General features: G+C 35.8%; 1 protein-coding gene across 1 annotated transcript in view; it reads left to right on the top strand.

The window, feature by feature from the left end:
- Nucleotides 1-13,151, top strand: part of CCDC73 (coiled-coil domain containing 73) — a 212,933-nt gene that overhangs the window by 171,610 nt on the left and 28,172 nt on the right. The window contains exons 8-10 of the mRNA XM_035012528.1: nucleotides 9,937-10,065; nucleotides 10,565-10,624; nucleotides 11,765-11,869. Coding sequence (XP_034868419.1) covers nucleotides 9,937-10,065; nucleotides 10,565-10,624; nucleotides 11,765-11,869 — 294 coding nt within the window. The remainder of the gene's footprint in view (nucleotides 1-9,936; nucleotides 10,066-10,564; nucleotides 10,625-11,764; nucleotides 11,870-13,151) is intronic.

Here is a 13,151-nt window from a genome sequence, read left to right as displayed (position 1 = left end):
CATTATTAAGACTTTAGTCTATTTTTAAAGTAGAAAAAATAATCCTAGGATCCCTTGGATTCACCTTAGTAGTAGTAATAGGTAACAGTGCCTGACACATAGTAGATGCTCAACAAATACTTGTTGCATGGAGTATTACATGCCACACAGTTTGTTTTTAAAAAATTGTATTTCTGATTTACAGATTAGGAACTTGAGACAGAAGGAAGTTAAATAAGTTACCTAAAGTTAAATAACAAGGAAAATAAAGCCAGGACTGGAACCTAGACAAATTTTGACTCCAGAACCTACAGTCTTAACCTTTCTAATAATGATAGCAACATAAGCAATTTATCCACATAAGTTTCTTCTCTTTCTTATTCCCCATTAGAAAGCATATATTTATCAGAAAGGGAAATTGTTAACTATTCACACTCCTGAAATATCAGCTCCTTATACGCCTCAAGTCTAAAGATCTATAGACTACTTGACTCTAAAGATACAGAGTCAAGACCTAGACTACTGTGTCCCTCCCTTGAAATTTTATCATTAAACACTGCTGCTTTTGGGCTCTCTCATTCGGCCCTCCTCTTTCTCCAGCCAGAGCATCCTTTTCTATCATCTGTACCATTACACTCTCAAATCTGTTCCTTCTGCCTCTAGTCCTTCAGTCCCCACTACTTCACCCAGTCCTTTAGTCTCTTCCTGCTGACATATAATTCCCTGCATAATATTTCTCATTTATTCTGTTTATCTTAATTCATCACTTTACCTTTTTCTTTAAAACTAAACCTTTCAACTCTAGTCATCTCAAAGAGGTGCTTGACCCAGACCTATATGAGTGTTGCTTTTCTCTTTTCCCCTTTTGTTTTCTTGTTTTTGTTTTGTTTTTTTTTTTTTTAAGATTTTATTTATTTATTTGACAGAGAGAGAGATAGCGAGAGCAGGAACAGAAGCAGGGGGAGTGGGAGAGGGAGAAGCAGGCTTCCCATGGAGCAGGGAGCCCGATGTGGGACTCAATCCCAGGACCCTGGGACCATGACCTTAGCCAAAGGCAGATGCTTAACGACTGAGCCACCCAGGCGCCCTGTTTTCTTGTTTTTAATATGAGTAGAATGATCCCTGCCTTTCTTGTTTTATATATGTGTAATAAATATAAAACAATAAATGCATGGAAAAGCACTTCAGAAAGTTAAACATGCCATAGAAATTTATGGGATTATTGTTACTTGCAAGTAAAATTAGGTTAAGATTAGGATTAAGGCAGTTTTGTTAGAGTCAGCTTTTCTGCACCACAGACTGTAGGTGGTTTATATGTATAGTCTTTCAAGACAACTGAAACAGACTCATTTGTCTTTAAATTCCTTTATCAGATAGGAAAGTCTGAAACTCCTTCTGACTCATCAACTGCTCTTTCTCCCTTCATGCTTGAACTGTTTTCTATTTCTACATCTGGTTCTCTCCAAACTATCTTCTTCAGATCATCTCTAAATTTCATAGAATCATGGGGATCATCTAATCTTGTTTTTGTCTTTCTTTGAGCTGCAGAACCCTCAGTTCAAGATGTGGAAGCTCAGTATTAAAATGAATAAGGTAGAGCTGCTTTTGCTGGAAGGGAGGCTTGGAGGAACACTGGAGCTATACCTAAGGGCTCTTTCTTCTCTATTAGCAGCTATGAATGGTCTCCATGGAACGTCTAGGACTTTTCAGAGCACAATTTAAAAACCATTAACTGGATCCAACCTCTCCTTTTTTTGTAAGGGGAACCAAAACCTGAAGAGAGTAGGTGAGGGGTGCCTGGTGGCTCATTTGGTTAAGTGAGTCTTGGTTTCAGCTCAGGTCTGATCTCTCAGTCATGGGATTGAGCCCCCACTTTGGGCTCTGCGCTCAGTGCAGCGTCTGCTTCGGATTCTTTTTCCCCTCTCCCTTTGCCCCTCCTTGCTTGCTCGCCTCTCTCAAATAAAGAAATAAATATCTTAAAAAAAAAAAAGTAGGTGAACTACTCATTGTCAGTCAGCTTGTAAAAAACATTCTCCATTTATCTTCTATTATACTATATAATATTTGTAGTCAGTAATATCCTAAACAACCTGTGTATTTTATAATGTTAGCTGAAATTTTTCTTGTAGTGGACATTGTGATAATTTCCCCAATATTCAGTCCACTTTATATGATCAGTCTGTCTCTAAGATAGTTAATATAATCTCCATTTTCATGCCAGTGTTTGGTTCAGGAATGAGCCTGTGATCTGGTTCTGGCCAGCAGGAAATGGTTCAAAGAAAAATTTTCTTACTCTTTTAGAAGGAGTTCCAGGGAGAGACAGTTGCTATGCAGTACCTAAATTGGCCTCTTGTTATAGTCCCAACAATGGAAGAAAGAGGACAGTCTCAAGAATGGAAAGTGGAGAAATGAAAATATCCTAGTCTTTGATAATACCTAGTCTTTATTAAATATCCTCATTGAGTGCCTGAATCAACCAACACAAGAACCTGTCCAACTTTTTGTTCGTTTTTTAAAATTTTATTAAGTTTTATTTTTTTAGGTTTTTTAAGTTTTATTTTATTAAGTTTTTTTTTTTTTTTTGATGGTGGAAATCTATTTATTGAACTTGGCAACATGTCTCATTGCTGCAAAAAAAGTTCATAGACTTTAACTCTTCCTCTCTCGGGAATATTATCTTCAAACAATAACAAAACAAGTCCAGGATGTCCAGCACAGCAATGTTTACAAACATTGTTGTAATGTGAAGCTCTACTAATTGAGATTGGTTAAATACATTAGGAGGTGGCATATCATGTAGGTATTAAAATTATGCTCTCCATTGATCTTTGCCGCATAGAAAGCTAACTGTAATATTAAGTGGAAAAAACATTTCCAAAATAGTAATTATTGTGTAATTTCATCTTAGTAGAAGTAAAAATATCTATAGAAAAAAAGCGTGTGTGCCTGCATGCACATGCACACACCTACCCACACACAATCTTAAATGTGCAATAGTAGTTATTTCCGGGTTGGATGTTTAACAATCTTTTATCTATGTTTATTTTTTTCACTTTCTTTTTATTATGTTAATCACCATACATTACATCATTAGTTTTTGATGTAGTGTTCCATGATTCACTGTTTGCGTATAACACCCAGTGCTCCATACAGTATGTGCCCTCTTTAATACTCATCACCAGGCTAACCCATCCCCCCACCCCCTCCCCTCTAGAACCCTCAGTTTGTTTCTCAGAGTCCATAGTCTCTCATGGTTCGTCTCCCCCCCGCCCCGATTCCCCCCCCTTCATTTTCCCCTTCCTGCTATCTTCTTCTTCTTCTTTTTTTTTTTAAACATATAATGTATTATTTGTTTCAGAGGTACAGGTCTGTGATTCAACAGTCTTACACAATTCATAGCACTCACCATAGCACATACCCTCCCCAATGTCTATCACCCAGCCACCTCACCCCTCCCACCCCCCATCACTCCAGCAACCCTCAGTTTGTTTCCTGAGATTAAGAATTCCTCATATCAGTGAGGTCATATGATACATGTCTTTCTCTGATTGACTTATTTCACTCAGCATAATATCCTCCAGTTCCATCCACGTCGTTGCAAATGGCAAGATTTCATTCCTTTTGATGGCTACATAATATTTTTTATTAAGTTTTTAATTGCAGTATAGTTAATATACAGTGTTATATTAGTTTCAGGTGTACAATATAGTGATTGAACAATTCTATACATTACTCAGGGCTCATCATGATAAGTGCACTCATAATCCCCTTCACCTATTTCACCCATCCCCCTCACCCAACTCCCTTGTGGTAATCATCAGTTACCTCGGTTTGTCTCTCTTTCTGTCTTTCTTATTTTGCCTTAAAGTCCACATATGAGTGAAGTCATATGGTATTTGTCTTTCTATGACTCATTTTGCTTAGCATTATATTCTCTAGCTCCATCCATGTCATTGCAAATGGCAAGATTTCATTCTTTTCTATGGCTGAATAATATTCCATTGTGTATGTATGTACACACACACACACACACACACACACCCCACCTCTTCCTTATCCATTCATCTATCAATGGCACTTGGGCTGCTTCCATATCTTGACTCTTGTAAATAATGCTGCTTATAATGACAGGGGTGCATGTATCCCTTTCCCTTTGAATTGGTGTTTTTGTACTTTTTAGGTAAATACCCAGTAGTGCAATTACTGGATCATAGGGTAGTTCTCTTTTTAACTTTTGAGGAGCCTCCATACTGTTTTCCACAGTAGCTGCACCACTTTGCATTCCTACCAACAGTGCACGAATGTTCCATTTTCTTTACACCCTTGCCAATACTTTGTTGTTTCTTGAGTTTTTTATTTTAGCCATTCTAACAGGTGTGAGGTAACAACAGCTCATTGTAGTTTTGATTGGCATTTCACTGATAATGAGTGATGTTGAGCATCTTGTCATGTGTCTGTTGGCCATCTGTATGTTGTCTTTGGAGACATGTCTGTTCATGTCTTTGCCCATTTTTTAATTGGATTATTTATCTTTGAAGTGTTGAGTTTTATAAGTTCTTTATATATTTTGGATACCAACCCTTTATTGGATATGTCATTTGCAAATATCTCCCATTCCATAGGTTGCTTTATAGTTTTGTTGATTGTTTCCTTTGCTGTGCAGAAGCTTTTTATTTTGATATAGTTCTAATAGTTTATTTTTGCTTTTATTTCCCTTGCCTTGGGAGACATATCTAGAAAAATGTTGCTATGGCTGATGTCAGAGACATTACTGCCTTTGGTCTCTTCTAGGATTTTTATGTTTTCAGGTCTCACATTTAGGTCTTTAATCCTTTTTGAGTTTATTTTTGCGTATGGTATAAGAAAGTGGTCCAGTTTCACTGTTATGCATGTAGTTGTTCAGATTTCCCAACACCATTTGTTGAAGAGACTGTCCTTTTCCCATTGCATATTCTTTCTTGCTTTGTCAAAGATTAATTGACCATATAATTGTGGGTTTATTTCTGGGTTTTCTATTCTGTTCCATTGATCTGTGTCTATTTTTATACCAGTAGCATACTGTTTCGATTACACAGCATTATAATATAACTTGAAATCTGGAATTGTGACACTTCCAGTTTTGTTTTTCTTTTTCAAGATTGCTTTAGCTATTCGAGTCTTTGTGATTCCATATAAATTTTAGAATTGTTCTCGTTCTGTGAAAAATGCTGTTGGTATTTTGATAGGGATTGCATTAAGTGTGTAGATTGCTTTGAGTATTATAGACAGTTTAACAATATTTGTTCTTCCTACCCATGAGCGTGGGATGTCTTTCCATTTCTTTGTGTCCTCTTCAGTTTCTTTCATCAGTGTTTTATAGTTTTCAGAGTACAGGTCTTTCACCTCTTTGGTTAAGTTTATTCCTAGTAATTTTATTGTTTTCATAATTTCACTTTCTGCTGCTTCATTATTAGTGTATAGGAATGCAACAGATTTCTGTACACTGATTTTGTATCCTGTGACTTTCTGAATTCATTTATCAGTTCCAGTGGTTTTTGGTGGGGTCTTTCAGGTTTTCTATCTATAGTATCATGTCATCTACAAACAGTGAAAGTTTTATTTCTTTCTTACTGATTTGGATGCCTTTTATTTCTTTTTGTTGTCTGATTGCTGGAGCTAGGTCTTCTGGTACTGTGTTAAATAAAAGTGGAGAACCTACCCAACTTTGGACTTTCTCTTATGTGGAAGAATAAATGTCCTTATTATTTGTATGGTTTTCTAATACTAGTAACCAAAGCATCCTGATACTGATGCTTTGTTTTTTTAATTACAGAATAATATGTTTTGTACAAAATAATAGATGTTTAAAATATAAAATGTGTTCATTTTATAACATCTGTATGATAGCTCACTTTTTGAGGGTCTTTTGGTACAAATTCCTTTGGCTCCCTGATTATCCTTTTTCTTCCATTCCTCCAAAGCTCTATCCTAAGGTCTCTTTCAATGAGCTCTCATATTCTGTGATTCAGTCATTCACTTCATGCAGATGACTTTATATTTCCAGCCTCACATTTCCCTTAATCTCAGTTCTATTTTTTCAACTGCCTGCAGGTCATCTCCTTTTATGACTTACTGTAATTTCAGGGTCAGCAGGGCACACATTGGATTAATTCTTCATTCTTCATATCCCTCCTTTCTCCCTCCACATCCCCCAAAATTCATGCAACCCTTCTTTCAAAGGAAATCCTCTTGCTGACTGTGAAGATGAACCATTGCTGGGACATTGAAACCTCATTTGAGGGAATTCATCACATATAGCCTTTTATAATTTGAAAAAATATGAATGAAGGACTTTTTTTTTAAATAAAACAACAACCTGTGGCTCAGGCATAATGATTTGGGATTTTTTGGCTTTCTTAACAGTCTCAACATTGTTCATCTCTTGTTTCTTGTTGTCTTAATACATTTTCATCTGTTTCATCAGTGAAGCAGACTTCCCATTTCCTTTCCATTGTCATGCTTTCTCTTCCACATTTCATGGTTTTTCTTTTCATTTCTTTTAGCTTCACCTAGACACTCTGGAATAATCTTTTTCCTTCATTCCCTTTGTCTACTCAATTATATCTTCCTTTAGAAGATCTCATATTTGCCCTTCTTCATTTCTTAATAGTATAGACATTTATCATCTCATCCCTGGATTAATAAAATAGCCCCTTAGCCAGTGTTCTTTTTTCTGGTTTTTACTCATTCTTTAAAAAAAAAAAGATGTTATTTATTTATTTGAGAGAGTGAGCAAGAGAGAGTGCACATGAGCATGAGCAGGGGGAGAGGGAGAGGAAAGGGAGCAGCAGACTCTCTGCTGAGCAGGGAGCCTGATGTGGGGCTGGATCCCGGGGCCCTGGGATCATGACCCGACCTGAAGGCATACACTTAACTGACTGAAGCACCCAGGTGCCCTTGGTTTTTCTTCATTCTTGTTGCCAAAATGACTTTACTGGGTTACTAGTTTGATGCATTGCTTCTATGTGCCTGACATGCTAGATACTTAATATATATAGAAGGAATGGGGTAGATTGAATAGTTCTCTTTTGCCTACCAAATCAAGTCCCAAATTTCTTTCCAGCTTTATTGAGATATCATTGACATATAACATTGTGTAAGTTTAGGTGTACAACATATTGATTTAGTCCCATACTTCTTTAATTGGCTTTTCAGAGCTTCCATGGTCTGGCCCCATTCTATATCTTCAACATCATTTCCTACTGCTTCTTAAGCATCTTCTGTTCTATTTCATGCAAAGTCTTTGTTGCAATCATCGTAATTCTTCATTATTCCTTCCTTTTTGCCTTTGCTCTCCTCCATATCCCCTCCCCACACTTTAATTCAACTTACTTGAATTAAACAGGATTGAGTCAGGAAATAGATGGCACCTTGGAATGGGTAAAAGGAAAGTTTGATGAAGAAGCTGTTTACAAAGTTAAGGGCAGGGTTCAGGGAAACCAGGAGGAGCATTGAAGCACCACAGGGATAGAAGCGGTGGGGGGATGATTATACCACGTAAACCTGAGGGGGCAAGGGAAGGAAGCAGATACTGGGAACCTGGAGAGAGCTGTAGGTGCAGTGATCTTTGGTAAAGGTAGAGAGCTATTGTCATTTTGTGTCCATGTAGGGAGGAAACAGGGAAATACCTCAGTCTGTCTTCCCAGCATACTGATTTGCTGGTGCCCTCCAGAGATTGAACCCAACCAGGAGCCAGAGGGCAAGAAAAATTGTTTGCTATATCCACAGATATCAGCACACAGGGGACAGAGCAGTGTGAAGAAAGGGTGGAGAGTGAGTCAGGACAGATAAATGGAGGATATCTGCTATACTATTCATTCTTCAAGGCATACCTCCTTTGTTCAGACTTCTTTCATTATTCAGTACATGTTGATTGTTGTCTTTGTACCGGCCATTAATTTGTCTGCCTGCTTTTCTAAGAGTCGAGTCCTATCTCTTGATCCATGTGCAGTTACTTTAGCAGTCGTTTTATGCAATGCACATATCTGAAAGGGACATGTGAACTAAAACCATTAATCCTTCTTCCTGGATTTTGAACTAGGTATTGAGTGGTTTTTATGTGGCATCTGAAGCTAGAACATGTAGAACTCTGGACGTATTGAAGCCCTATTTTCTGCTGCTCCTTTTTCAGCTACCTGAGTATTACACTTTTGATTTTCCACCTACCTCAGTTGACTGTACTTCTCAGCTTTCTATATTAGCTTCTTCTGTAATCCATGAGTGTTGGAGTTCTTTAGGACCCAGTCATTTGCCATCTTCTTTCTTCTAACTGATAACTCTAAGTGATTGCCCCTGTTTCCATAGCTTAATATACTATTATATACTACACTATATATATATAGTATATATTGTATATAGGATATATATGTATATATCCTATACACTGATACTTAAGAAATACGTGTTTACTTTAGAAGAAAGAGAAAATACTAATCAGTACAATGAAGAAAATAACAATTTCCTGTAATCTATCACCCTAATGAATGAACTTTTTTCTACAAAAGAGTTTTTTGTTATTATTATTTATTCAGTTCTTACATACAATCTTTGAAAAACTAAAGTAATTAGTACACTGTAGGTTGTACTGTCACTGTTGACTGTAGTGGATGCCGCTCCTACCATTGTTGTCCATGGAAATGTGTTGTTACTAGCATTGCCCCTAAAGCCTACAACAGAAGGGTTTGCAACAGTTCTTGTTCTTTGTGACACTGCTTCCTGATCCAATATCTGGGACAGGTGCATCTGATTAGCAGAATCTGGCCTCATGCTTATAAAACTAGTATCTGGCATTTCTGGCTCCTCTATGGACAGTGGACTTTTATAATGTAGAATTCCTCCAAAATTCAAAGGGAGTCCAGATACTGTGTAGTCAAGAACGTGAAAATCGGATTCTTGAGTATTTAATATAGTCAGTATACACAGAACAGCAGAAAAATAAAGTACACACCAATTTAGAAGTTGGTATTTTAGAATTATAATGTGTTTGGATGATATCTGTTAAGCTAAGTGAACATGTAACTTCACAAATGAAGACTTCTTTTGTATCTTCCTCAATTCTAATAATCTGTAATGATGCTAGAGTTATTTTTCTGAATTACAAATTTTATGTCTTTCTCCTACTCAAAATCCTTCAATTATTAATTCCTCATTGCCTATACGATAAAATTAAAGCTCTTTTTAGCTTGGCCTACAAATCCCTTTCAATATTTGAATCCTGTCAGATTTCTAGCCACAAACATGAATACTCTACTCCTCCCCCTCATCCATTACATAGTAGCTCCGGCCATAATCTATTCTGTTTCCCTGAAAAGTGCCATACTCTTTCGTGTTTCTGCACGTTTGTGCACGTACAGTCTTTTTGTCTAGAATGTCTACATTTTTGTCCTCTTTGCAAGTTTATCTTTAAAGACTCAATTCAGAAACCACTTTTCTTAATAATGCCTTCTTGATGCCCTCCACCAATCTCTTTATTTATGCTTCTATACATTCCTGTAATATAGCACTCATCACATTAGATTATGATTATTTCTCACACAAATTTTTCTTATTAGATGCTAATGAACTTGGAAATTGATAATCTTTTATTATTTTTTTTATCTCAAGATTTTTGTTAAATAAGTTGAAAACACCCTACTTCTGGTTGGTTAGTTCATTTGGTTAGTATCTTTTTAAGGGAAATTAGCTCTTTTTAAGGGAAAAAAATCATGCATTCTATCCCTGTAGCATTCCCACCTTGGCTAATTATCTTGCAAGGGAACTAGGGGAAATAGACCTTGATGGACCAGTAGTATTATCTTGATATGTGAAATACAGTAAATTATAATGATAGGTTTAAAATGGACTTTAAAACTGTCAGAAAATACCTTGCTTTGATGAAATGTTTATACTGAACTTACTGTTTATATTTCTTATGTTAAGGAACTAAAACAAGTTACGTCAGACTTGATAAAGTCCAAGGTCACATGTCAACATAAGATGGGAGAAGAAAACATCCATTTAACAATTAAAGAACAAAAATTTCAAGAACTTCAAGAAAGACTCAACATGGTATTTAATTAAATGTATTCATGTTTATATAATTGTTTTCATAAAATGAGAATTCCAGGCTTATAATACAAAAATGTTCCTTCTTTGTAAAGTTAATATACATAGTAAAAAAAGATATTGTGAATTATTTTTTGTTATTAGGTAATTTTTGCCATTATCGGCAGGAATTTAAGACAAAATTTGTCTATAACCATTTTGTTTCCACTTTAATATAATGTCAGGTAATCTGTGGTACAGAGGTGTCTCCAGAAAAGCTTTTGGAGATGAGGAATTTTGTAATTTTTTAACGTGAATATTTATAAATTTGCACAGCAGCTGGTGCTGGGTGTCTCGTACCACCTTCATTTCACTAGGAGCCACTGCTTCACCAGCAAATGAATGTTGGTACTCTGGGGTAGGAGAAGGGTTCCTGACTCTCCTAAACGTATTGAGCACTGAATGAAATATAGAAATTGCTGAATTTTATATCATAACTTTAAAATTACTCAATTTTTTAAAGGAGTTGGAATTAAATAAGAAGATTAATGAAGAGATCACACATATTCAAGGAGAAAAAAAGGCAAGCAATCATAAGACATTTTGAGAGCCAGTAAATATTTTTAAAAGCAGGTATAATGTGGGAAATAAAGAAGTTAAGTTAAATAACAAATGGAATCATGTCTAGGTCAGTTCCTGGCACATAGTAAGTACTCAGTTAGGGCCTATTGAATGGATACAAGTGTACCTTTTTAATCGGGTCTCACATATGCTCCATTAAAAAATAAATCCAAGGAATGGGGAGATGTTCATCCAAGGGTACAAACTTCAGGTATAAGATGAGTAAGTTCCGGGAGTTTAATGAACAGCATGATGGTTTTAGTTAACAAAACTGTGTTATATATTTGAAAGTTGTTAAGAGAGTAGATCATAAATAATCTCATCACACACAAAACTGGTAATTATGTGAAGTGATAGAGATGTTAATTAATCTTATTAGGGTAATCATTTAGCACTATATATATGTATCAAATCATGTACAACTTGAGTTTATAGAATATGTCAATTATATCTTAATAAAGTTGGAAAATATTACATTAAAATATTTAATGAATAAATAGAATAAAAATAAATCAGTTTTTTCCTTGATAGTTTAGACTATTGGTACCCTAGCAGATAATTATTGAAATATATGTATGCTTAGAGCATGCATTTATAGGATGTTATACCCTCATTTGAATTTATTTGATATTTATAATTCTTCTATTTAAAAAAGGTCTGTGAAAGAAAAGTTCTCCTGTGTCTTTTTTTTTTTCTGCTTTTCCTCCATTTCATTCTGAATACAATACTATGACATCCTAGCTCATTAGCAATATGACATTTCAGGAGTGATACATTTTCTGTTTTTAAGACAAGCCAACAAAAGTTTTGGTTTTAAATTCTTTACACTTTCCAGTAGTGTCTCATGATTTAAAAAAACTGTTAGTTATTTGAAAAACTCTTGGATATAGTACTTTGTAAGAAATCATATAATGTAATTATTTTGTATATTAAGTTAGTAAAATGTGGTACTAGTTTATTTCACTGTCTTATTATGGTGTTAAAATTAAACTATAAAGGTAAGTTATGAAATTAGAAAATATAGTTTAAGAATTAATTTAGAAACATACCTACAATCTTAAAATTCTTCCAACTGATATATCATATTTATACTTTTTTAAAGGATATCATCATTTCTTTCCAGCATATGCAACAGTTACTTCAGCATCAAACTCAAGTTAGTACTGAACTGGAAGCAAAGTTGAAGGTGTTAAAAGAAAATAATCAGGTTGTATATAGTGATATAGATAGTATATTTCCATTTAAGAGCTTTACCTGTCTAGTTGCATTTATCTGCCCAACTTTATCTGAGATCATTTTGAATTTTAGGGATAAGATATGGCCTTCATCAACTTGGTATCAATGTCTAAAGTAATGAACGTATTTTTTTTTAACATTTAAGTTACTATTTAAATGTTCAATTTTATCAAGTATCTGACTTAATTTTGTAAAAGATTGGATGGGATTTTTTTTTTCTTTGTCTTAGAATTGTGACCAAGACCAAAACTGAAAATAGAAAAGAGTAGTTAGTGAATTTCCAGAAATTAAGGGCAGGTCCAAAAAAATGATTGGAGGGGGGAAGAAGTTATCGTCACTGATGTCTTGGGAGTGGGAGTTCAATAAGGGAGGCTTTTCTATTACATCCCTAGTTGGGAGGGGGAGTACATTTTCCTTCATAAGCTAAATGAAGGAGTCTATGTGAAAATCATGTAAAGACTGGGGTACAAAAAGGGGAAAGTGCCATCTTGTTTTGTAGATGGATGCTTGAGATGCTGTAGAAACTAAAAGGTCCACTCTGGTGTTGCCAATAGAGTAAAATGTGGTAAGTTCATGTGGAAGAACTTGGCATATGTTTCTTGAAGTTTGGAATTATACCAAGAACATATAGACTAGTGCACAGTTATGGTCCAGAGATGTTAAGGACAAAAGTTTTTGGATTGATATGTACCAATGGGGCTTGAAGTGTATTATCCTTGTTCTGATACTCTATGGCCCAGGAAAGGTGCAGAAGAGAGAACTTTGGTGGTTTCTAGGCTCCACATGAAGGAACATGGAGGTTAGTGGAAGGACAGAAATTGTCCTGTGTGCCACTGGCCAAGTGATGGGATGTCCAATTCAAGAGAAGGAGCTGGGCACGTGTTCCACTGGGGTGACTAGTGGAAGATATTTGTGCTCCTCTGAAGGGATTCTTGGTAATGAAGGTGAAGCTGAACATTTCTCAAGAAAACTACAGTCGCCTCCCATGTAAAGACCACTATCAGTGGAGGTCAAGGCTAACTTCCTGGGTATGTAATCAGTGCAGTTGCATGGGGACCCATACTCAGAAGGGCTTTGTGCTTCAGGCTTAACATTCTGTGTTCACTCTCTTGAAATTTTTATTAATTTTTTTTAAAGATTTTATTTATTTATTTGACAAAGAGACACAGCAAGACAGGGAACACAAGCAGGGAGAGTGGGAGAGGGAGAAGCAGGCCTCCCGTGGAGCAGGGAGCCCAACGTGGGGCTCGATC

This window comes from Mirounga leonina, unplaced genomic scaffold (assembly GCF_011800145.1).
Source record: "Mirounga leonina isolate KUSES-001 unplaced genomic scaffold, KU_Mleo_1.0 Mir_166, whole genome shotgun sequence".
NCBI classification, from domain to species: Eukaryota; Metazoa; Chordata; class Mammalia; order Carnivora; family Phocidae; genus Mirounga; species Mirounga leonina.
Note: the sequence above shows the minus strand (reverse complement) of the source record. Positions and strands in the feature narration are given on the sequence as shown.